The sequence below is a fragment of the Dunckerocampus dactyliophorus genome, chromosome 17, assembly GCF_027744805.1.
Source record: "Dunckerocampus dactyliophorus isolate RoL2022-P2 chromosome 17, RoL_Ddac_1.1, whole genome shotgun sequence".
NCBI lineage: Eukaryota > Metazoa > Chordata > Actinopteri > Syngnathiformes > Syngnathidae > Dunckerocampus > Dunckerocampus dactyliophorus.
This window is the reverse complement of record NC_072835.1, coordinates 15,387,894-15,414,082: the sequence shown is the minus strand read 5'-3', so window position 1 is coordinate 15,414,082 and position 26,189 is coordinate 15,387,894. Positions and strand designations below refer to the sequence as shown.

General features: G+C 41.3%; 4 protein-coding genes across 5 annotated transcripts; 2 read left to right on the top strand and 2 right to left on the bottom strand.

Moving 5' to 3' along the window:
* Positions 1-212: 212 nt before the first annotated feature.
* On the bottom strand, positions 213-3,722 carry LOC129170008 (ADP-ribosylation factor-like protein 3). Its single transcript, XM_054757118.1, has 6 exons — positions 3,627-3,722; positions 2,356-2,499; positions 2,174-2,290; positions 2,048-2,098; positions 550-735; positions 213-450 (listed from the first exon to the last, which is right to left on the bottom strand). Exons 1-6 carry the CDS (start codon positions 3,627-3,629, stop codon positions 403-405), a joined length of 549 nt encoding a protein of 182 aa, XP_054613093.1. The 5' UTR covers positions 3,630-3,722; the 3' UTR covers positions 213-402.
* A 598-nt stretch (positions 3,723-4,320) lies between these two features.
* On the top strand, positions 4,321-13,022 carry wbp1 (WW domain binding protein 1). The gene is made up of 4 exons (XM_054756978.1): positions 4,321-4,595; positions 5,668-5,770; positions 5,846-6,013; positions 6,634-13,022. The coding sequence occupies exons 1-4, from the start codon at positions 4,533-4,535 to the stop codon at positions 7,164-7,166; spliced, it is 867 nt and encodes a 288-aa protein (XP_054612953.1). The 5' UTR covers positions 4,321-4,532; the 3' UTR covers positions 7,167-13,022.
* A 771-nt stretch (positions 13,023-13,793) lies between these two features.
* lman2la (lectin, mannose-binding 2-like a) lies at positions 13,794-19,445 on the bottom strand. Of its 2 annotated transcripts, XM_054756976.1 has the most exons (9): positions 19,198-19,445; positions 18,890-19,008; positions 18,307-18,424; positions 17,001-17,083; positions 16,846-16,878; positions 16,560-16,721; positions 16,326-16,440; positions 15,822-15,944; positions 13,794-15,754 (listed from the first exon to the last, which is right to left on the bottom strand). In XM_054756976.1, the coding sequence occupies exons 1-9, from the start codon at positions 19,403-19,405 to the stop codon at positions 15,612-15,614; spliced, it is 1,104 nt and encodes a 367-aa protein (XP_054612951.1). In that variant the 5' UTR covers positions 19,406-19,445; the 3' UTR covers positions 13,794-15,611. The 2 variants fall into 2 exon arrangements, with proteins under 2 accessions (XP_054612951.1, XP_054612952.1); XM_054756977.1 differs by lacking the exon at positions 16,846-16,878.
* Positions 19,446-19,755: 310 nt separating this feature from the next.
* mtfp1 (mitochondrial fission process 1) lies at positions 19,756-24,846 on the top strand. The gene is made up of 4 exons (XM_054756979.1): positions 19,756-19,957; positions 21,854-21,981; positions 22,855-23,087; positions 23,915-24,846. The coding sequence occupies exons 1-4, from the start codon at positions 19,888-19,890 to the stop codon at positions 23,979-23,981; spliced, it is 498 nt and encodes a 165-aa protein (XP_054612954.1). The 5' UTR covers positions 19,756-19,887; the 3' UTR covers positions 23,982-24,846.
* Positions 24,847-26,189: the final 1,343 nt, after the last annotated feature.

Sequence of the window (26,189 nt, the reverse complement as noted above, 5' to 3'; positions counted from 1 at the left end):
AGCCCTCTAAACGCAACTCTACACGTCCTCATTGTGTCTATCATAAAAGAAAGCTAACGCATCACCTATTACTTGTGTTTGGTACTAGATTACCATAACAAAAGATCAAATGTAGTTAGTAAAAGTAGACTGGACTGTTTTGCAGTATTATGAACAAGACTAGTGAGAGGTTGCCCTCTAGCGTTCACTCGGAAACTCACACAATGCACAGATCATGTATTTATTGTCAGTTGTCATCATTTCTTTGCTTTTTAACATTATATACAGTTAAAGTAGGGTAATATTTACATTATATACAAGACAGTCGATATGTTTTTAGATTAATTTCAGAGATGATGTCACTCTGACTATTGTGATATGAAGTAAGTGGACTAAAATGTGATCCAGCAGATCTTCAGGGATTTATTTCTTCCGAAACTTTATATTCCTGCAAACCCAGCTCATGCCATCCTGGTGGGGGGGGATACAGATGTAGAAAGTCAAAATTGTAAAAGCTTGCTACTGGCTACCTCATTATGTAACAAAGTGTTTGCGTATGGTTGTGTTTACTTGCACTCCCTCAGCGGTGATGGCTGAGCAGGCCTGGACTTGCCACATTCGGTCTCGAACGGTGTGCAGGTTGAGGCTCTCCGCCAGGTCAGAGGCTGATATGGCTGTCATCAAGTCCTGCTTGTTGGCAAAGACGAGCAGCGGCACGGCGGCCAGCTCATCTGCTTCCAATAACTCAGACAGCTCCTGAAATAAATAAGTAATTATGTCAACTCAACACCAGTACAGTGGACGACAAATTATGTAGAATTAAAAGATGGTTCGATCCACTACTCAGTATGGGTATCAGTCCGATACTGGCCAAATTTACTTGCGTGCACATGGGCATATTGAGTGTGAAGTACTGTATCTCATTGTACACTGGAATTATGAGTGGGTTTTCATTTGTTTTAAGATACAGATTTAAACTTTTGTACAAACGTTATTCAATTTTATTTGGAATCTTTGAAAGGTGCCAAGAAAAGAATCCTGTTTCGTTTAAAGTTCATAAACAAGCAGCAGCAACAGCAATTGCATAACATGAATCAGGTTGTGGGCAATTTCATTTCTTCCTTCAGAAGAGCAGAATATTTGTTGCACCGTTTGAACACGGTGGTTCTTAAATAAAATGTTTGAAGTACATGCATACAAATCTATCACAATAGCAAGAAAGGAGAAAAGCAGGCTGGTATTGGTATCCACATCGGCCCATATACAACATTGCAGTATCAGTATCGGTATTGGACATGAAAAGTGGTACGTTTCCTGGAAAAATGTGCCTCCAAAGTTGAACAAAATTTGAAGTTACCATTATCATGCGTGGAGTCAGCAAATCTGGTGAGACTTCAGCTCACAGAGGTACCACTGATGGCAAAGACCGAACGTGATGATAGCCATAGAACCGAAACCTGGACCGGACTGTGACATAAAGGAAGCTCCGGCTACTCACCTGGATCAAATTGCACGTTACTACTAAATGTGTGTGAAATTGAATGATAATAATGACAAAACATATGATGAAATACCATAAACTGCAATAATATCGCATGAAAACTGCACTATCGTAGATGACCACAATGCAGTCCTCACGGTGACTTCCAGTGTCACATAAAGGTTGTTGACTGTGTAGGCTCTCAGTCGTACAGGAGTTGTCCATCGAGGAAAAGGCTTCTTGAGACGTCATCTGTACTTCTGTGAAGAAGGTGTCCGAAGAGCTTCGTCAGCGAACTAATAAGTGCTGGTAGCCTAGGCCTTAAATACAGTAAGAGTTCTTACTGTATTTAAGGCCTACAGTAAGAGTTCTTACTGTATTTAAGGCCTAGGCTACCAGCACTTATTAGTTCGCTGACGAAGCTCTTCGGATGAGGAGCGAAACGTCCGACACCTTCTTCACAGAAGTACAGATGACGTCTCAAGAAGCCTTTTCCTCGATAAAGGTTGTTGAATAAAGTGGTTTCCAATCATAAGGTCAGGTCAAACGAAACAGCATCAAAGTAATAAGATTTGAATATCACCATACCAGACTCGTCTCTTCAAATCGCTTGTTGTCCGAGCTGTCAATCACGTAGATCTGCAAACAATAACACACCGCATGTCAGCATATGGCACATACAGTGGACCGTATACCGTGTATGGTGATGCCTACCAGCACATCTGTGTTCTCAAAGTAGTTCTTCCAGTAGGGGCGGATCTTACGCTGTCCTCCGATGTCCCACACGTTCAACTTGAAGCCCGACGACTGAACGCTCTTGATGTTGAAGCCCTGCTCACACATGATTTGGATCAAACCTCCATCACCAACATACAGGATGTGTGTCGTGTTTGTACTTGTGTGGGTGTGATGTGACTGATGTCTTCCGCCGCCAGCTGTTTGAGCAGAGTGGTCTTGCCGGCGTTGTCCAAACCCAGCAGCAGTAAATGCACCTCCTGGTCCTGAGGCTGCTTCAGCCTCCGCAGGATGGACAGCAAGCCCTTATATTGATAATAATGTATAATGTGATAAGGCACTTTTCATATGGCACAACCATGCTCCTCTATATATTAAAAAATATATACTACTAGTCGTAATACTCGAAGTAGTCCTATGCATCATTAATGTGTATCGTTATACTACAGCTGTCGAGGTTGCCAATTAAGGATTCAACCAAAAATTTCAGGAGAGGTACACTACTGTAGCCTACTTCAGTAGAGCTCAGTTCAACGAGCATTGCCAGATGAACCGGGCCTGTCTTTTGCTTTTTTGTTTTCTCTGACCTTTTTGAGTCACTTACACGGAAAAGATGGTTGTGGTGGACATCACGCACGTCCCCCAACGCTTCTGTCCACTATGAACATTTTTTTATCGGCATTTGCTATCGAACTTGGAGGGTTTTATGGGTGTTTTTTAAAATGATTTCCAGTCTTTTTACACTTGCCATTACACCATTTATCATTTCAAGTTAAGACTTGGGTGTTAATAGCTTATTATTACGCTTGTAAGGCAGCTAATACGCCACAAGCCAGCTATATCGGAGTACAAACCACATAGTCGAAGCTAAATCTTGATGGGAAGCAGAAGTAGCAAAACCAGTGGTACCAGCATTTTTGAGGCGGCACTTGGTGTAAACCACTCTCCCAAAAATGGCTTTCTTTTGACCTCAGAGGTTTCACTGCTATTGGTGCTGCTGTTGTGTGCATGCATTGCTTTGGGAAATCTCCCACTAGCCTGAGATTAGGAATGCACACACCGTGACTGGATTGTGTCCAAAAAGAAGTCAGGAAGGCTTTGGCTCAACTTATTTACTTCACACGGGATACCGCTAAGAATAAAACACTGTCACTACACTCTGCAAACCTGTGACACATTAGATGTCCAACTGTGAATAAATACATTAATATTAATAAAGATTATATATATATATATATATATATATATATACATACATACAGTAAATTCTGATTTGACACATGCTATTGCTGCCCTTTATTTTTGTTTTGTACAGTAATTCGTGCTGAATGGGTTTGAACATGAATGAAATGTTCCTAATTGAAAATACAGTCCAATAACAAACCAGTCATTGTCATTACTAGGTATTTACAAGCATAAATGAATAACTTACCATGTTATCGTGACGTGAAGTACCTGCTACTTCTTGCTCAAGCTGACTGGATTAACATGTGGAAGACCAGCTGTCACCTTCTTCTCCCGGAAGTGATCCTGCGTGATGTCATAGTCATTAACACTAGACAGAATACTGTATAGATAGAATAGGACACTGCAAAAACTGAACTCAAAATAAACTAAACTAAATTATTGTTAAAAATACATATTTTTTTTACTATTAAGGTATGTTTTCCACAGAAATAAAAAGCACACTTCACTCAAGTCAACCTGATGGTGGACACTGAAGAAGGAGTCCTACCGAGCATGGATAGCTTGTGCGGCTCTAAACTCAGTGGCCACTTCCCTTTGAGAACATCCTGTTTGCAGCCCTGCCATGGTGAGGTACTGTTGATCAATTTTTAGGTGTTGTCTTGATCTCATGATATCAAAAACAAACATTAAACAGCGTGATGAAGAGTTGTAATTTAGGGAGATTGTCCATTTGTAATTTAACCAGGACATGATTTGGCCAATTTCTTTTATTGAGTGATGTATTTCCTAAGATAAGCATATTGGTGTCAAATAAATGTGCCTGGTCATTTAAAAAGTATTTTGTTAATATGAACACATTTTAACCTTGTTTTCAAATGTTTAATCCTGTTTAGAGTAGCGACTACTGAGTGAAAACAAGGTTAAACAGCGACCCCTGCAGCTGACTCAGTCCCCTTTAGTTTCTCATGTTACTCCCAGCGCTTCATCTGAGCCAGAGAAACAACACAAACATGTCTGAAGGCGACTGGAAGAACCGTTAACTAGCGTCACTCACAGGCCACCTGAAGTGACCTCGACTCGTCGGCCTCTCATTTTGAAGCACTTTTGCTTTTATGCTTCCCGTCGTGTTGACGGCTCACAACCCGGGAAGATGCCACAGAAAGCGCTGGGATCCATTGTAGGGCTTCTGTGTACCGGGGTCTATCTGGTGCAGGTAAGCCGACGCGAGCGCTCGCACAGTCGGCCGATGCTCGTAGCAGAGGCCGAGGCTCTTGGGCTTGGCCAAGGCCTCAACCGAGATCTTTTTTTTGTCTGCTCCACAAAGGAAACTGACTTCGCGCATCTTCTGACGTCAGTTATTTAAAGTTTTCGAGAGGATTCGATAGTTTCTCACAATGACACTTAAAGAAACACACAAAACTACCGTATACGCTTTTTAACGTCTCAAATTTTAACAATTTGAACGAGGTCAAAATTAGCTCTTGCTAGCAGGCAGCCGGCGATTTGACGTGTTTATTGGAGGTTGTTGATTGTAGAAGGCTAGGCCGAATAGCTAGTTAGCTAGCTAGCCAGCCAGTTGATGGACACAGATTTGAGATTCTTAAACCACATAATAATACGTGTCCGTTATGTAATAATGTGTAATTGTTTCAACAATTTCATAGTTGAATGACAATCTTTTGTATCACATACTGATGATAAAATCGTGTGTAATCAACTTTAGGAAATATTGTCAAATAAATTAGGTCAACTAATGTTGTGAAAACTGTTTTTAAAACACATTAACAGGTGTTATTTAATGTTACAACCCCTTCCTCTTCAATTTCCCCTTCTAACGCTTGTGTTGTATACTACTACTCGACATCAGCTGTAAGGAACAGCCGTCCATCGCCATTTTAAAATCACAATGTAAACTATTGATATAGGCATCTGAGTGCAATAATAAACGTGCAATGTGACGTTAATGGGGTGACATTCTCTTGTGAACTCTGTTATAGTGTAAATGAATGTTAACATCAAAGATGGATTCCAATGAAAGAAGAAACGTTTCGTTTGTGGCTTGAAGCAATTTTTCCAAAATACTGGGGGTTTTCTGAAAGGTGAGATCATGGACAGAAAAGCAGCGTCTCACTGCTTACCATCCGCTCCTGGGAAAAGCATAACACACAATGGGCTATTAGGGGGCATGATGTCTTGCATGACAAGATTAATCTGTGTTATTGTTCTCAAATCATTGCTCTGCATTTTACATACAAAGTATTTTTCCCTTTTGTTTCTGATTCAAGGGCAAGGAGTATTGTTTTGGGGTAAACAATGAGCAGTACCAATGCGAAATGGGATACTGCTGCGGAGAGACGGAATGCTGCACTCACTATTACGAGCTCTGGTGTAAGTTACTGATTAATGCAGCATTTTGCAGTATTTGATTTTGTAGGCTAATGATCATCGTTCTGTCTCCTGCAGTGTTCTGGCTAGTTTGGACCTTGATCATCATGCTGAGCTGTTGCTGTGCCTATCGACACCGCAGGGTTAAAATGCGGTTGCAGCAGGAACAACGTCAACGTGAGATCAGTCTAATGGCCTACCAGGGGGCCTCCAGCTCCTTCTTTTCCCCTCCACCACTCAACCTAAGTGAGTAGTTGTGTGCTTTTAGTAAGCCCTACTGGAAAAATGTGTCGGTAGCTATAATGCTAATGAGTTGTTTGTCCATGCTGTTCTCCCAATAGATTATGTGGCTCAAGGAGTGCTATTTTACACTTTATCCACATTTTACATGAACACTGTAACTGTACACTGCACTTTACATAATTCGTGTATCACATACAACAATGTCACATTAAGGAGTGGGACAGCTGGACATAAACTTTAGCACCACTAGCATAGCTGAATATCAGTCCGATTTTATTTTAATAGCAGCATCATGCTAGATTAGTCTATTTGCTGAAGAAAAACAAACCTTAAACTTAGAGCCCCCACATCTGTAGCAGACTGATGGATAGTTGGCAGAGCTTTGTTTTAAGATGTGTGGAGAAGCCTGGCGTTTTTTTTTTTCCAAAGCAGTCCTCTTTGAAGTGGTGGGTGTATACATATCAGAGGTGGTATCATGTCCATGAGGAAGGCTTCATGACATCATGAAAACCCAGAACTTCAAAACAGTGGTCTCACGAGACGTCATGCAGTTTGGAAAGGCCAAATTCCGAATTGTGCGACCTAGGAGATTGGAAATTAAAAGCTGGTGTGCTGACTTTCAGGATTCTGGAACGACTGCAAGCTTCCAGACTATGAGGAAGTGGTGGGTCACCCCCCGACACCACCACCACCTTACTCCGAAAACCCACCCGAAGCTGCTCCAGCTCCCCTTCCTCAAGCAATCCAGCCAGAACTCGCCGTGGTGCCACAGCCCTCGCAAGATGAGCCGTCCGGGTCAGCCGCCAATGCCTTATGCTCAAACCAGGAAGCTGCATCAGTGCCGTTTTTGGCTCACGAGAATGTGGAGTATCCGTCTCTAAAGGAGGAGGCGGAAGAGGAGGAGGAGGAGGATGAGGAGCTCGTCACTCGGCGCCGGCACGTCACCGGCGACTCAGGGATAGAGGTGTGCGTTTGCCAGGTAGATGTGGACGAAGGCTCGGGGCTTGAGGAGGAAAGTGATGAGGTGCACCGCATGTGTAGGGTCAGCGGTGGGGAGTGCTGCTCCCAGCACCAGCAGCAGGCTTTCAGACAGAAGGCGTCCGACATGCCTGCCGGCCAAGCAACCAGCACCAGTACGGGAGACAGCATGGTGTGATCCACGATGTCACCTACCAGCCAGCCCGGTGCGACATTCTGCTTCCCAGGCGGTGATACAACACAGTGGTGGCCATCATCATCACCACGAGGAATGTCTGTGTTTTAGTTCTGCGAGCTAACACACAGACACGACTCTCAGATGACAAAGATCACTATTGTTCATGCGAGATGAATAACACAATAAGTCAGGAAATTCCCCGTTCGTTGGCTTTGCTCTCGGTTTGTTTCGTTTAGCAGCTATTAATCAAGAGGAGGACGAGGGAGCAAACTGTGAAGGACTCGCTCCTCAAGCATCGCCATCTTTGTTTCTTAAGAGCATTTCCGCCCACCCTTCCGTTTGACACACAACCGTCCGGTGGGATGTTCATCAGCAGCATCAAGACGCATACCAGCAGGGTCAATAACATTTCCATCCTGTCCCCACTCGACCTGAGCACAAGAGTCAAAAAGAAAAACCTTGTGACTTAATAGAAGGAAACGTAGAGCGCAGCTGCACGGCTCTACGGTGGTCACGGCAACCGGCTTCTGGTGTGGGATTTTTCTTTTCCACATGTGGCGGAGACAGGAAGACGTCAGCTTTTTGTAAATGGCACGCCACCCTGTGCCGATGTCTCTGTGGTTCCTACATTGCACGCCTGCATGTCGGGTGTCCTGTGATCACGACAAGGCTTGGCGGTAACAAGCCTTGTGGCGGCCATGAAGAATGTTGCTTTTGTGTTTTTCTGCTTTCTAGTAGAAGTCCCCATTATTTGTAACAAAGGGGTTGCTAGCGTGTGGATGTTGTGTGACGATAAAGGCACTGACTGTCAACAATCAACATCAGCGGTAGTTTGCATGATTAGCGTTTGACACAAGTTTTCATTACGGCTACACAATTTTGTTCTCTCGTTGTTTTGAAAATGTTGTCCTTAGGTTGTAGCGCCGGCGTTCTTCTTCTGACTACAAGCGCGGTGCTCTCTATAGCCTGAGCTCTTGGCACTGGGAGTGACTTGTGTGGTATTTTCCACTGGCAGCAGAGCAGAGCGAAAGGGGGAGTTTGAAGTGGATGCCGGCAGCGCTCTGCAGCTGCAGAATCCATTGTTGTGATTAACGGCATGATTTTCTCAGCATCGCGTGTCTCCAGAATAGTGGTAGAAAGTTGGTGTAGTCACAAAAATGGGGAGGGGGCGGATTAAAAAAAACAAAAAAACTCCAAAAGATTGTTACCAGATAACTCTTGTTATTGTGCAAGGCTAGCAGCATTAAACGGCACGATCACGAACATAAGGGAATTCAAGTTTCACATTATTATCTTTAATACTGGACAGATTTCCTTTGAAAACATGAAGCAAAGCATTCCAAGTAAAATATGCACTACAAACCTAAGGCTGGATTTACAGTACAGGTGTAAGTGCCCAGGTCCATTGTAGTGTTAGTGTGTTGTCATGACAACTGGACACTGTAAATCCAATCTGTCCATTTATGCGAAAGGCACATTGGCAGATATCTGATTTGACACTTATTTTTATTTTTTTTTAATTTTTTTTACATTTAGAAGAGGTCTGGCATTTTCTCTCTACGCTGCCGTCACCCAAATCACTTGGGGGCAAAAACTTGGGAATTGTTTCACTAGAATCGTGTAGTGCAGGGGCCTGGGGCCATTTTTCATTGTCCCTCTGCGTATTTGAAAAATAATATTAAAACTATTGTTAATGAGAAATCCGATTAGATAAAGTCATTTACTTGTATCACCTATAACACAAAGCTAAGATGGATGCCAACAGTATATCCTTCCAACTTTTAGAATGCAGCCCTCTATGGAAAAAGTACGGCCCCCCCCGTTGTAATGTAAATCCAGCCAAAGGCTATGTTCACACTGCAGGGTAAGCTTCCCAATTCAGATTAGAAAAAAAAAAAAAATCTGATTATTTTTTTTATGTGGTCATTTACGTTTCCAAAAAAATGCCACAACGTGAACGCAAAGTGTCCGGGAAGTGACGTGCATGCGCAAAAGCACGGCGTCACACGCATTTTGTTTTACAGAAGTAAAGATTGGTGCAGTGTGCGCTCTCCTTAACACGTTTTTGGCAGTTTCATGGGTTTTGTGGAACGGGAGTCAATATTTTCTTAACCAAATGATTCCGCGAAGGAGATGAGGATGAAAGAAGGCAAGAATTTAGGCCATTTTGTGGAGAACTTGCTGTGACGTCACTTCCGAGGAGCGTGTAGGTGGCAGGAGTGGTGGCACATTGCTGTGTGCCACTTCACTTTTTAAAAATAATTTTCGGATGACAAGAAGAACTTTTGCCGTCATCGGTGAGTACCTTTATCCAAGTCTCGCACGGTAAACCACGCCTTTGATGACACATAGGCTGGATATATGCGACCTGACCGTGAAGACTGCACGAGATGGCATATCGGATTTATACCGACATACGAACGAGGCCTGAAAAAGTCATAGTAGTATTGTTCACACTGACATGAAAAAAAATCAGATACAGGTCGCAAAAAACTGGAATTGACCTGCAGTGTGAACGTAGCCAAAGAGGTTTGCGTTAGGATTTACAGGCGTCCCTCATTTATAGCAGTTAATTGGTTGTAGACCCGACCGCGATTTAGGATTCAATGTTAAATGGAATGTTTTCCATAGTAGTTAGAGCATAGACAACCTGTTTATGACTTTCTAAATGCAGTAAATAAATACATTAGAGCTCTGTAGACATGAAATAACACATATGTAGTCACCTTCACACTCCTATTCTTTGTTCACATCACATTGCGCAACTCTTATGCTGCAGGGACTCGAGACGGCCTAACCTGTTAGCCTCGTATTTATTTCTTCGAAACCTCAGAAGCCAAAAAGTTACCACTTACACACGGAATGGAGAACTTTTATTCACTCTTAGGTCGAACTTGCCATAACTGACTTCATGACTTTGTGCAGTGTTAAGGTAATGTTAGGTAATGTCTCGTCAATGCTTTGTGTCATTACTGCCGCCTAGTGACCAGATTACTACATATCACTTGTATTTCAATATGTTTGACTAATAATAGACCACAGTCTACCATGAAAGTCATCATTTGTTACATTTCTGAAAAAAACCCGATATAGCGTCTGAGCAATAACAATCGCGATATTTCGAGGGACGACCGGAAGTCAAATTAGTTTCAGCTAAAGCTAGAAATTAAAACACTTTTTCATGTAAACTTTCTCCAAAATGTCTTATTTTATGCTAACTGCAGTCCATTTCCTTTAGCGTAAAATCCTACTAAACTCTTGTGAGTCCTGGCATAAGCACACCTTGCTCCAGGTTGTAATTGCAATTTTTAAAATTAGCCAAGTGTTCAGTAAATTTGTACCATTTCCACAAGTCGCCTATTTTTAATTCAGCCATTGCAATGAGCTGTGGGTTTATTTTCAGCTGTGATTAACACAACGCTGACAAGGACGTTGGCCTCCTAACAAGATTTAACGCTGGATTCCGCTTGGTTGCTTGAAGTTCACTGACCCATAAAAGTGAAATTGAGCCCTTTGTTCGCTGCAGTTGTTTTTTGGGGGCTTATAATAGTAGAAGTATACATACAGTTTGTTTAAATGTTGGAAGGTGACACTGAAAGCCTGATTAAACAGTTGCAGAGGGGTTTGCGCGTCATACTAAGACAACCATGACCTTTTGGTAAAGAGCCATGACACACTGTGAGCATGACCACACACAGACACGCCCGATTTACATAAAGTCAAAGCAGTGGAAGACTTGTTGAACAACAAGAACACACCTCTTGCTGCCTTGCCATCTCTACAGATGTCTTAAGTGATGAAAAACAAGCCTGCGTGTGTATGTTTCTGCCTTATTAGGAGTCGCTATAGTTACAAATGGCGTGGGTCTCTCCTTGGAGCATCAGACAGCAATTTTTGCTCCCAAGAGCAAAGAGTGGATTTAAAGCAGTCATTAGTTGAAGATGCATTTCATTTGTAAGCATGCTTGTTGATCATCAATGTAGAAGTGCTATTTGCGTTTTAGTGCATGTCAACACTATTTTTCTCATGTCTCTAATGAACTCCCAAGATGAGATTTGTAGTTTTTTTTTTGTCATGCTGAGGTGCATTTATGTGCAACAGTATTGCCACATTAAAAAAAAAAAAAAGTAGAGGCATTTCCAACATGACCCAGTTCTCCTCCCATTCCATGTTGAAGTGGTCATTTGTTTTGGTTTCTTATTTTATCCTTTTCCCCACTCCTTTTGAAACACTTAAGTTAAGAATAAGTAAATTGGAGAGGCTAACTAGTTAGCTCGGTAGCTTGCTATGATAGCGGCGGCTGTTTCTTAGGTCCCTGCAGTGATCCCTTAGCCTGCGCATTACAGTTGAGCAATGTGGCGTAAAAAAAGACTAATAGGAGTGTGAAGGTGACTGTAGGGGGGGTTATTTTATGTCTACATAGCTCTAATAATGGTATTTTTTTTTAGAAAGAAACAGGTTGTCTATGCTCCTACAAAAAATATTCCGTTTATTAATATTGAATCCTACTTCGTGGAAATTCACTTATCACGGTCAGGTCAGGTCTCGTAACATTACGAGAATTATGTTGTATTTTTTGAGAAAAAAACGTATGCTGCAAGAACAAAGTTGTGGGAATTTTTTGTTGTAATGTTACAAGAAACAAATACGTGATGCTACGAGAATACAGTTAGATTTTTATGAGGAAATCAATGTTACAAGAATTAAGTCAGAAGGTTATGATAAAAGAAATTGTGATGGTACGAGCGAAAATAAAACCGTACGGTTGCAAGAATCTATGAGGACAAGCTCCTTGAGTACTCCTCCTAATGCAACTAAACATATATGCTCGGAATTTACAACTAAAATTACTAAGAATGACTAAAATAATTTTTCTTATAAGATTCAGACTTTATTCCAGCAAAATTACCCATAAAATTCACTTTTCTCGTAAAGTTATCTTTTTCTTTTGAAGATACAATGTTCATCTTGCAAGATTATAGCATTACTCTTGTAAAATTGTCATTTCTTTTATTGTAAAATGTAATTTCTTACTTTCAGTACGATTACAATTTTTCTTGTAGACACTTTATTCTTTTTAGACAAGACCTTTATTCGTGCGGGATTACAATTTTATTCTTGCAAGAATAAAGTTGTAGTCTTTGAAGAAAAAGAACCACTCTAATCTTACCGGAACTAAGTTGTAATACTCCCAAGAAAATCGGTCAAATTTACAAGAATAAAGTTGTAATCTTGTTACAATTTTTTCATATATATATTTTTTTTTGGTGTGGCACTGATACTTGTTCAAACAAATTGCATACAGGACAAAAGGAACAATAAAAGCATGAGGATGTTTTTGCGACTGTCCTCGACTTAAAGCTGGAGGCCCATAAATGTCCTCACGGCCTTCCGTGGCTTTCATGTTTACTGAGATTAAGGGCTATATCAGTCATGATTGTCCATCCACTTATGAGACTGCTTTAATCCGCTATCTTCAAAGTGTTTTCTTGTGGTGGTGCTTCTATCGAACATAGGGGGATTGTATATGACAAATGTATGTTTAACAGGCTTGCCTTTTTCTTTGCAGAATAGATCCTTGTTCTTAAATAACCCATCAAGCCAAAGCGTTAGCTCTATCCTTGTGTCTGAATGGTAGTTTTGCATCCATGGCGTATTGTACTTTAGTCAACCAGGCTATGCAAAAACGTACTGTTCTATGCTGCAAACCAACCCTGCTCCTCTGCCCCTACTTCCTGTCATGTGGGCACCAGTACTAGCAATATGACTCTGAGTACTGTGGCTCCACACTGTACTGTAATATTTGTGTGGTCTTTTTTTTTTTTCAATAAAATGTAATGCTACAGCAGCAATGTATGTACACAGAGTAAAGCCATTCTTGTTTGTATATACGGTACTTCCGCACCCCCCCTTCTCATTTGGATTCACAGCAGATAATGTAACAGCTTGCCTGCCTTTTCAACCACTAACACTTTTATTAAAAAGTTGTAAGGAAGTAGTAGTATATTGTGCTCACAGATTTTCATTCACCGGTGCGTTTATCAGTTCCATCCAGTCCTTTTGGGTTGCATTTTTGTGTAATTGTGTTTTTTCTTCCATATTTAAACATTTTTACTGACTGAATATTTAACAGCTGCCTTTTATTATAGGTAGAATTATTTTGTAATTTCATATGAAAGACCTCAGCGTGGAAGGCTGAAAACAGGAATCCTTTGAGGACGTCACTGTTCGATTCCATCACAAAACCTGTAGCAGCCGCACAAATCGGAGGCGTAGTGGTCGGATTTGTTTGTTTCCTCTTTCCAAATAACCCAAGACTGTTTGTGTGTTGTATTCCTAATTAGTTCATATACGTCAAAATGGCTAAAGTGGGAAAAGAGAAAAAAAAAGCACTGACTGATAGATAATATTGCTTTTTTTGGTTTAATACGTCTGCTGTGTGATGTTTGGGTCATTTGTATTTTATTTTTTTAATAAAATAAAACCTTGGCACTCTACTTGCGCATTCTTGTGGAATTGTTTTGCTTTCAACAGTGTAATTTTTTTTAGTGTGTGATGGAATCAAATAAGTTGTCCAATGTTTAGCCAAGCCATACATATATGTGGCATTTTAATGAGGTACAGTGCTTGAAATATTTCGCCTTTATGAATTAGAATATGAAAATTGGGCCACTGAACGGACACATGAGGCACATCGGAAGGGGAAAGGGTTACAAATGAGGAATAAAAATCTAAATGCTGGAAAGTAAGTGGTTATCACAAAGTAGTCATTAACAAAACAAAATGATTTCGAGAACAGTTTTACCTCCAAAATGAGAATGTTTGAAGCCACAACAGTGAGCTTGTGGAGTGTACTACAAAAGTGGAGCAGCATTAAATACATAATACAAACTGTCATTTTAAAAGCAGAGGTGGAAAAGAAACTTCTCACCCTTTCTTCAGTGCATTGAAATTAATCACATTTTGGATGTTCAGTTTTGTGAAAACTTGATATATAAAGGAGGACACACAAGTTATCTAACTGCCACTCGGTTTCTTTGTACCCCACCCCCCCATATGTAGCTAAAGAAGGTAATCAAATTATTACAAACACCACTCCAGTATGATAAAGTGCAGTTGTACACCACTGCAAACTGCAATAAACCATAAAATGTTGGTGCAAATCCAAATAAAAAGTTGCCTTCATATAATTTCAGTCCTTTGCTGCCCTCTATACCCACTTATGATACTACATTGAAAACTTTCAGTATTATAGAGCAGTAATTGTCAACTGGTGGGTCACCGAAAAAACAACTAATGACCCAATGTCTATGAATGCACCTCGTGTCTATCCTATTTGTTTGCTATGCTTTTCTCAGCTCCCATGCGTCAATGTCTTGCTTGTTAAAGTAGGTAACCTAGCGGGCATGGAACTCCTCATTTGTCTCGTTTCCCGTGTGAATAGCACCCCGGTTTCGAGGTGTGTGCTATGTTTACAGGTGACTTGGCCAGAGGACGTCGTCCATCCGACACACAGCTACATAGCCTTTGTATCTGCTGGAGAACAGCGTGATACACTCACCGCTCCAGCTCACATTGTGTAACATAATTCCGCCCACAATGGAGACTCACCGGTACATTTTCGGGCCAGTTTAATCTATTGACCCAGGCAGAGGGGTGGTCTACAAAAGAAATGCACCTCCTATTAATAATAAACTTACCTGCTGAGTTAATCAGAAAAAAAGTTACAGTATATTTATATATTATATAAATATCTTTGAATTGTTCTTTTTTGTTCATCTGAGGAGTTGAATGAGAGCAACTGGACCAGCTTGACTTTCTTAGAGATGTTTCACCTCTCATCCAGGTCCAAGTCCAGTTGCTATCATTGAACTCTTTAAATTTGTTCAAATCATTTTTGTAATTTGTGGATAAAAATATTGTCCTAAGCAGGAAGAGGGCGGGATGCTTGCAACACGTTACCAAGTTGATGCCTTCTAGGCAGCCGAGTAACTTGCAAACAAGCCCTTTAAATAGAAGATATTTAAAGAAGTTGAACATTTTCTGCAATTTGGGTAGCCGCTTGTTACTGAGGGGTGATGGTGGGTCCCGCACCCAAACCAGTTGAAAACCACTGTTCTAGAGTACCGATATGTTTTGCTAGCCCCTTTCACTATGCTTCTCAAACCCTCCTATTTTGGATGTCATCAGATTGTGCAGGTATCCCTAATGTTGTGGCAGGTGCACTGCCACAACAAATGTACTACCTTAAACAGCAGATGGTGAAGAAACCCTGAACATAAACAGTTGAAAGTCATATTCAGAAATGTAGCTGCTCAGAAGTTGCTCCGTGTCGACCCATGGCAAGGCGAAGATCATCCCACAATTGGTGTCAGTGCAGCGAGGGTCCACAGACCACAGCATCCCCAACCCTGCCGTCCTTTCTTTCTCTCCCCACTCGCCTCCTCAGTAGAATCGCTTGCGCCGGCTCTCGTTCCAGTGACTGTAGACCAAGAGGCCTATGACGACGAGAAAGATGCAACCCAGCATGGAGAAGAGGACGGTGAAGAAAATGGCCAATCCACTCATGCCTTCCTCAGTCTGACTCACTAGTGGAGAAAAGAGAATATCAGAGGGAGAAAAGGGCAATAACAAGCGTGTGTGTGTGTGTTTTACATCTGAGGAGCTCCATGTTATCCACGCTGGGTATGGTGATTTCCTCTTCTGCCTCTTCCTCTTCCTGTTTACTCCGCAACACCGTCAGTTGGTAGAGTTTCAGTGAGATGATGTCATGGTTGTCTAGGAGTTCCGGTTGTGACAGAGTTAATTATTGCTGTAATTTAATGACTTCACCAAAGTGTTTGGTACTATGCCGTCATCTGCTGGTGTGAAGTGTGAAATACACTAAGCTGCGCCTTTTGATTTCATCCATTGATCCTCCCTAAAAGAAAATTCCACTGTGATAATCAATAATTAGTCTAATGAGCTCTGATAGAAAAGGTTTAATTAAGAAATGTTGAACATTTGATATTTACATCTAAAGGGTCAACAGCAGAGCTATTTTTGGTATTTTTTTTAAATCTTAACATTTGAAATTAAGTGTCTCTAAAAGCTAATAATTCATGTTTCATGTTTTTTGTTATAGTTAAATTGACATGGGTGTCCGAAACATGCTCTTACCTGAAAGGTCTCCTGTGATTGCGGACGCACCAAAATAAAAGCCTTTTGGCAGCCGCACGCCAGGTATGTCCAAGCAGTCCCTCCACTCGTGTTGTCCATCTATGTCGATCATTACCTGATGAACACAGAGATCGCACATCAGGGTTATTGCAGAGATTTTTCGGACCTACTGCAAAACCGCTACTCAAAGATCCTCTATGTGACAGGAGCGCTTTGCAAAAATGTATTTCTCACCGTCAGTCTGCGGCGGACGTAGCGGATGAATAGGAATGTGTCATGCTTGAGGTTGCGCACCATGGCATTGCAGCCCCCCAGCTCTGTGGGACGGCCGTCCCGCTCGTGGTCGTAGCTGATGGTGCCGTTGCCCACCATGGCGAGAACGAAAGGGAAGATCCTCTTGTGGTCGGTGAGAGAAAGTTACAAAGATTAGACGACTAATATGGTCATTGCGAATGCTTTGATGGACCCAAACACACGGCCTGTAATTGCTTTTGAACACGGATGTTCCAAAAATGGTTACCTGTGTGCGGGGAGTGTATCTCTTCTTTTGTGCCTGTCCCCAAGGTGAGTGCACAAAAGAGCACAAAGACATTCCCTTTACACAACACTGTACAAGTACTAACACTAGGCCGAGTATGACCTTCCACAAAACATGCGAGTGTTCCTGCATCTCACCTCTAAATGTTTCTCCTCATTGGGATACGTGTCCACAAAAATGCCCAATCCAGTAAAGTTGTCCTTATTTCCAAACACAGGACCTGTGTGTGACATGATGACAACCAAAGAAAACAGCAGTAATAAATAGTGGTGGGGGGTTTGGAAAAAATAATGAATTAAATCAAGGCTTTGTCATTAATTTATTGCCATGATCCACAGTTTAACACACGAAACACCACCAACATTGTCACCAAATGATTTTCAATTCAAATAGTTCATGCTCAAAGACGAAACAAATGCCTACACATACAACTTTAGCTTAACATTCAAGCAAAAATGTTTATTTTTCACCAGACAGCTGCAAACACAAACACATAAATTCAGATATACAAATATAAATATGATAGAGATAGAATTCAGATAAAATGAATGTATGAAGGCTATATTAGATCTTTTAAAAGGACTCTTTGGAAACTCAAGCACTTTCAAAGTCTTGAAAATCGACTGTCAAGGTATGCGCTTACTTAACTTGGCTCTGAACGCTGTCATCTGGTCGAGTGTGGGATGCTGGACACTGCTTGCTAACGTGAAGGAGCTGCAGTGTGTTTTGCATTAAGGTGATAGTGTAGGCAAAGTACTGCGGTGATAAGCGAAGTTACAATTTTCATTTAACCAACTTCTTCTTCACACTTCCATTGGGCACTTTGTTATTACTTGTCATGACTACTTTTACCAACAATAAGTACGACTGTTTCAATTTAGGATTATCACTGTGCCTGTTGATATTATTTTGTCCTCTCCGTTATGATCTTTATAGCCGTCATAGACATTTGCTGATGTAGTCCTGTTTGTTTCTGTTTTGTTATTGTCGTTAAAATTGTTGTTGCTGTTCTTGTCTCTCTCTGTATTGTCACCCTCTTGTCCCTGCACTCGCACCTTTCTTTTCTTTTCTCTTCTTGTCTATCCCCTCCTGCTCCGGTCTGACTACTCCCAATTTGCATAACAACAAAACATCAAATAAAATCTATATAACAGGGGAAGAGTATCTTATACTTTTCCCTATCAGATAAAAACTGTTTTGCGTATAAGACCATTTAGATCAACTATGCTATCTGCCCTAATGGCTGGACAGGACAAAAAAAATTAATAAATTAATAGTTATATCCTATATATAACGGACACACAAGTGGTTTGGTGCACGAGCTTGGCCTTGGAAGCGACTAAACCATATTTTAAGTTGCTGCGAACATGATTTTCAAGGCCCAGTTTGGCCCTGCCCTTGGATTGGTACCAGTGTTTGAGGACCCCTGTTACAATGTTTTACCTTTCTGCATGCGCTCCTTTGTGTACCAAATAGCCAGCCCATCCCCATTAAGGTTCTTCTTTCCTTGTCCGTGAATCTTAAAGTGCACCTGCATCTCCCAGTCATTCAGATGGCAAGGCTTGAACATAAAACAGAAAAATATCAGGTTCAAACTGTCATAAAAATGCTCACTTTTGAGAGACACTGTGTAATAAATCGCCGTATCAATGACAGTAATGATGCAAATGGATACTAACAGTTTAAAGTGACTATATGCAACTCCAAATTACATTTTTTTTTAACCAAAAAAAGATAAGACCACCACCACCGGCCAACATATGTCACTAATAGTGACAACATTCATGTTGTTGTTATGATCAGCTATATTGTACATTCAGTGATAGCTAACATTAGTAGCTAAACTTTGCCAAATTGCGATCATTAAATGCCAACAAACACAACTAGTGTGTGTGTGTGTGCGTGTGTTAAAGCAGGAAGATAGGACATAATGCTTGCAGTACGTTTGAATGTTGGCGCCCTCTAGACAGCTGGAGGAACCCCCTGCATACAGTCCCATCATCATACGTATTCTTTATATACTCACAAGTCGGCCCCATACTGCCCCCTGCCGGCTCTGCATGTCAGGTGTGAGGCGCACCTGTTCAGTGGTTACCATGGCATCACCCATCAGCTCCCAGTGGGAGGAGCCTAAAGATCCCACACCTAAAAGGTACAATTTAACGGTCATAAGATTACACAGGGACCTAGTGGCTGTCAAACATTACTGTTTAAGTTACACATGAAGAGCTACTATAAGTACTATAGTGTGCTTTTATGTAAATAAATAGTTTCGAAATACTTATGTAAGCTAATAGTGTTACTTTCTTCGAGAATGATCTATCATGGGTGTACCTTGGTAGGGCTTGGTGAGGGAATACTCTCGTTTGAGGAATTCCTCCATTTCGTGGTCGTCGTCGTCGTCAGCGAAACAGTGGCTAACAGTAAAAACAAAGAAAATGAAACACCAGAAGAGTTTAAAATGCGTCATCTTTCGATGAGAAAATAACGTGTGTATTGATTTTGTATCTCTCCGGTGCCTGTTCCTGCTGACGGCAGCCATAGTAGGTCAAACATTACCCACCGCCCAACATATTCAACAGCTTTCCTATTGGTTCCTGCTATTGCACTGCTCACTACCATTGGTCCATTTGCCTGGCAATCGTAATACACCCGTTATATTGGTTGTCCTTTTCTCTTAAGGTGTGGCTGCGCTTATTTTAGAAAGTATTTCGACTGAATGAATGTTTAAAAAGGCTAATATTCGTCACTGATTTAAATAATTGTATATTTAAAAAAATGTTACTGTCATACATATATTATTCATGAACAGTTGTGTATTTCCTGAAACGTCACTTGCGTAGATGACAACAAGACTGTATTGCCATCTAACGTCCAGGAGGTATTACTCTCAGCCAATTGGATGCTGGGAAGAAAGCCCGCGCCCCCTGCAGGATCCGGACTGACTGTCGGCATTGGCAATGGTATTCCAATGCAATTTCTCACTGCTCAGTGGGATGGAGTGAATCAGACCTACAGGAGAGCATGGATCCTCCGGAAGAAAAAGCGAGCAAAGAGGTCGATATCTATCGCGATACATGGGTCCGCTTCTTAGGTACGTAACGTGTGCGTTTTTCTTCTAACCGAGCGAAAGCGAAAATTGGTCAAGAGTAACTAAGTATGACCCTGCAGCTGTGCGCTAGCTTGCTAACTAGCTTGCGGCGCCTAACCACACTTTTGAACGGCTATTTTTAGTGATCGTGAAGGGCACGTTGTCTTGAAGGGGTCATAAACAACAAGACAGGACATCACATTTTGTTTTCACTGTTTATCCACATAGTGTGTTTTTAAGGTTAACGCTGAATGACTGCGTTAGTAGTAGTAGATCACTCAGACAAAGTAGTTGAACAAGTTGAGGCAGTGACTCACAAGCAAGTCTCTACAGTATCACTCCCATATATTTTTGGTGTGTGTCACTGCTGCCTCTTTTCTGCTGTGTCTTATATTTTCTTATGTTATTGATGTTAAGACTATAAAATACACGCACAGTATGTATTCTGAAGGACATTTGAGCAGCTGCGGTGCTTACGTAATGTTTGTTTACTTTACTTTGGCAGCATATTCATTTCTGTCAACAATCTAATTGTGTGAACATGTGATATGTTAACTGCCATTATTTTAAATCCATGCTATTGCTTTTACATTACAGTGGATCCCCATATTCAGTCCAAAATATATTTTTTATTTGTATTTTTTTTCTCCGAATATAGGCAAATACAAAAAACAAAGTTAAATGGCACTGCGACGGTGGTTCTCAACTGACTTTGTCAAGTCCGATTCTCGCCTTTTGTCGCCTGTTACAATAAGCAAGTGTTTTCTTCCAGTTGATCGATGCCTCAGACTGCTTATTCCTCCAACAAATACTGTAACTTTCCCACAGCATCTCTTCCCAATATTGACTACTCTCGCAAGGACTGCTGTGACATATACGTCTGCAAACATTGGCCTAATTATTAATATTTCATTTTGCATTTTACGTCAAAAAGTGAGCATATCTAGCATATTCCCTCGGCTGAAAATCTATCTCGCTTATAGATTGATAATATCATCAGGGAATGCAAGCAAACAATAAACAGTGGCACTTTCGCAGCTGATTTTTAAGCTGAAGTTACCATGGTGATACAGCTGCTTTAAAAGAGAGCTACATTTACAACAGGCAAGTCCGGCTTTCCAGTTAACACAGCTCGCTAACCCACTAAAGTCGCTTCACGGAATACCCGTTCACTAATGGACAATTTAGAATCTCCAATCAGTCCAGCACGCATGTTTTTGGGATGATGGAGGAAGCCAGAGTATGTGGAGAACATGCAAACACCTCATAGAGATGCTCCAGTGGAGATTTTGAACCCAGGTCTCCTGACTGTGAGGCCGATGCGCTCATCACTAATAACCGATGCGTAAATGACATTTTCTCATCAAATGAACATGTGCTTCATGTGGTGCGTGAAGACTTGTGCAAATTTGACCAAGAGTACTGCAGTCCCTAGAACTATCCACACGGAAAAGCTTATTCCCTCCCACCATGAAAATAGTTGATTATGTAACACAGATTAGATCGGAAAAGAGAGCTTTGATGTTGTGCGTGAGCAGCGTCTTCTTAAAATAAACACTGGCCAAGGTTTAAATCAACTCGCATAGAAAATGTAAAGTTAGTAGAGGTGTTATGATGGCGACTGTTTGACCGAGTAATTGATTGTTTGTGTTGACATTGTTTCCTATGGTAAAACATGCTGGGAAATCTGAACAAGTCAAGGTTCCACTGTAGTAACCCTTAAAAATACCAGCTTTTATGTAAAAAAGTGGAGCAAGGCAGCCAATGTTTGCTTCTGCAATTACCTCCAACGATCACCTCATTAAGAGGATGATGAATAGGCTCCGAGTGGTGTTTAATAGGCTGTGTGATGTCGTTGGCACTGTGTGACAGCCACCGTTTTACCCTCCCTCCACCAAGGTTACGCCAATGAGGTGGGGGAGGCCTTCCGTGCGCTGGTGCCATCCAGCTTGGTGTGGGGCAGCTACGCCGTGGCCACTGCCTACGTCGCCGCTGATGCTCTGGACAAAGGGAAAAAAGCTGCTGTGGTAAGTGGAAAAAGAAGTTAAGCACCGTGAATATTAAGACGTAAACACAATAAAACAGTATTCATTTTAAGAATGAATGAGGCCTAATGTGAAGGTGGGTCATGCCACAGCTGCGCCGGACACGTCTCAATTTTTGACGTTCTTACTTGTCGGACAAGTGTAAAAAAGAGTTAATCGCTGTAAAATGTCTAAAAAGCACCACGTTGTAGCTTTGAAAATGCAATTGTATGCATCCCTTGTTGATAAGACACCTTCTTTTGGAATGAGTGTTGCAAGAATGCCACAAAATGCCGAAGAAAAAGCTAAATAAACACAGAAGAGTCAATTCTCTGATTCTCATCGAGGCGCTTTTGTGCAACTTTCCGCAATTTGAACGATCCTTTTTATCATTCCAAAAACTGAGTAGAAAATCGTGTGAAAATGTCAGCACTTGAGGCATTTGGACACTAAAGAAATAATCTGGAGGTTTGAGGGTCAGGGGTATAAAAACAAACAACCCCCCCAGATTTGCCTGTTTTTCGACTGATCACAGCGCAAGTTTGGAAACGTCCTACTAAATTCTCCAAAGATGACACAATTATCATCGATTGACTGATCAATTTAAGAATTGAACGATCAATTCATGGGTTAAACACATGGATTGACACAGGAGAATCTCTCTGTGAATGTCCCGAACCTCTATTTCTGAGCCAGTGTTGTATTGCTGAGCAGGACGTGTGGATGGAGTGCTCAACATCCCACAGCTGACGCCATGTCATGTTGTCCTTCAGACGGCAAACTCGTTGAGATTGAATCAACAGTGCCTCTGCTGGTTGCGTCTGAGTACCGCACTCAATTCTTTCTTAACGATCGGTTTCACCTCCACTTGTCCAGGCGCACGGGGACAACCCAGGCCAGAAGACACGTGTGGTGGCGGCAGTGGCGGACACGTTCGTGTGGCAGGCCCTGGCCTCTGTGATCATCCCTGGTTTCACCATCAACCGCGTATGCGCCGCCTCGCTGCACCTGCTGGGCCGCACCACCAAGTGGCCCTTGCCTGTGCGCAAGTGGACCACCACGGCCATTGGGCTCTCCACCATCCCCTTCATCATCACCCCTATTGACAGGTAACGCGTGGGCAGCGTTATGCTCACAAAATTGAGTACACCCCCTCACATTTCAGCAATCATTTTTACCACAGCATCTCTTCCCAAACTGCAATGCTATAGAAACCTGGATGTACTTTTGAGTAGTCAATGTACAGCTTCTACGCAGTATAGATTTAGGATCAACACACAGCCGTTACTGTCTAAATACTGTAGCTGGCACTACAAGTGAGTATAACGATAATTGAACCAAGCGCGGTGGTGGTGGGGGAAGCATGAATTCCAACATGTACTGTGACATTCTGAAGCAGACGCTGGACCGCACGTCAGTTTTCCAACATGATCACAAGCCCAAACGCACCTCCAAATGACAAGTGCCTTGCTGAGGAAGGTGAAGGTTAAGGTGAAGGTGATGGAGTGGCCAAGTATGTCTCCTCTACACCTGGACCCAATGGAGCACCTGTGGGGGGGGGGTGCAAGGTGTCTCCACCAGTGAAGTCATCATGGAGGAGTGGAAGAGGATTCTAGTGATAAGCTTTGAATAAGCTGTTGAATTCGATGCCCGAGAGGATTAAGAGCTGCAACAAGGAGGCTGAAGAGCCACATGCCGCACAAGTTGCCGAGCCCTGATTTAGACAATATTGACTGTGCGTTGACTCATTTTCAGTGGCTAGTAAATCTACACTGCAGTGCAAGCTGGGTACTGACTACTCTAAATCATATCCAAGTTCATTTCTATGGTCTTGTCCCTCGAGAAGATATAATAAATGTTTGCTTAGTTGGTGAGCGGTGTACTCACTTCTCACTGAGATACGACACTATTTATTTTCCTGCTGTGCACCTCGCAGGTCAGTGGACTTCCTGCTGGACTCCAGCCTCCGGAAGGTGTACGGGCATGGTGAGAAGCACGATTAAGGAGGGGCAAAGCTGCTGCCAAGGAGGTCCACCTTTTAAAGAAAAGGGATTTAACGGCAGAGCATGTGAGCACACTATGCAGGAAGAGTATTGCTGTACAAACGTGATTAAGCTTATTTTAACGTTACACGGCAGGGATGCACGTCGCTGTTGTTTTGCTGCTGAGAGTCGTGCATTTAGCCGTACATTGAGCCAGTTAAGCACAGCGGTTGACTACCTTGTTCTTTGGAATTTATGTGTTTCGGGTACTGTTATTCCCTCTGATGCACTTTGATTCTAGCCACCTGTTACCTGTTATACTCACTCACGGGAGCCATTGAGGTTTGTACTGGAACACCGCATTTTGCAATAGGACACTGGAAATGTTTCATATTTGCTGTACTGAGATATTAGCAATGTCAACCATTTGTCACTGTTGCTGTCTACTGGGTTTCATGTAATTACAAGTTCAGTGTTTGCTGGACTGCATCTGTGCAGCAAACACCTGAAAGGGAATAACTACTGTACGAGCTATGCAAGTGCAATGAATGAGTAGTGCACGGTTCCACATTTGCTGTCATTTAAGGTACATACAATCCAGGGAGTGTTCACATTGTTGTGTGTCATTGTAGCAATAACTGTCTCAGTCTCTATATTTGTATTGAATAGAACATTTCATATTTTACATGTGGTACTTGCATGCAACCAAAAGGGAATAGAGGTGTTTTTTTTTTGCATACTGTAGTTGTTGTTTGTACAAGTGCGGGAAGGGGTTACATTGTATCATCTTTGAACATTAAACTTAACTAACAGTTGACATAAAATTGTTCAAGCAACACTGGAGAGACGAAAAATATGATGCTGTTAAATAAATTGTCCAATGATGTGCTTTGGTTTTTGTCTTTGATGGGACACCAAATTAGGTACGTGTGGTGTGGAATTGCAGTGCATCACAGGAGATGTGTTTCATGTTTTGGTGCTCATGTTGTCACAGAAGGTGAGCAAATTTAGTGCAGTTGGAAATCACACAAAACCACAATCAACCTTAGTATTATCATCTTTGTTTAAGCAGAAGCTCTTACGTTCTAATATTATATCTCAGATGCAATAGTGTTTCAAACTAAAGTTGCCAAGAGTGTTGCTGTTTGTAAATGCACCACAGCTGGTACCAATTGTCCAAATGAAGGGAGCACATATAGGAGGAAGGAACGACTGCAGCTCCTGACTCCGTCTCAGTCATGCTTCTTCTTCATTTTGCCTTTTTGTCACTTTTGACTCTGTCGAGGAGCCAGTTTGGTAAGAACACCTCCACGCCTGCACATTTGTACACAAACCTTAAGGCTCAGGTGTGATTGACTGATTTGGTTATTTGGCTGCTGTTTACAATGGTGGTGTTTCTTAAAAGGCACTTTTTGGAAAATGATAAATGGATTAAAAAAAATAATTAAAAAGTACATATTACTGAATGAGAGCTGTTGTAAAAAAATAAATAACCTTTCACACAAAAATGACCAAAAAATATTTTTTGGTCATTTTTGTGTGACAGGTCATTCCAAAGAGGATTTTTTTTTTACTGGGGAGTACATCCATGAAAAAAGTACCGTAGCTCCAATTTTTTTTTTTAATTTAAAAAATACAAAATTAACACATTATCCCTACAAAAAAAAGTCAAGCGGTAAAAATAAAGTCCCTAAGAACCATGAGTGTACTAAAAGTTCTTTAATATTTTTGTTAATGACTACAAAAAGAAATTGTTAATCACTCAAATTATTTTAAGAATGCACTTTTTATGGTTGATTGTCTTGTTATAAACCACAGATTCATCAAAAGTATCCACATTTTCAATTTTCTTTTATTAAAAAAAAATCCATTCATTAAGAATGAAGTGGATTAAGGGAGGGGGATTTTTTTTTTTTTTTTAATTTTAAATTTTTAATCAGGTTGTGGCTCCTAAAGGGTCCTCATTTTGGATGTACTGTTTATTTTTATGGTTGCCCTAGGTCAGGGGTGTCCAAACTTTATCCAACCAAGACTGCATATTAAAAATCAAAGGATGTGGGGGCCCACTTTCACAATTTTTTAAAATTTTGTACAAATCTTTAAAAAAAACATTTGAAGAAAAGCTTTTACGTTTTGCCTTTTTTGCCATTTTTACTGTTTTTTTTATTTTTTTATTTTACATCTACAATTGTAATATACAGTTCCCATATTGAATGTTTGCGCACTAAA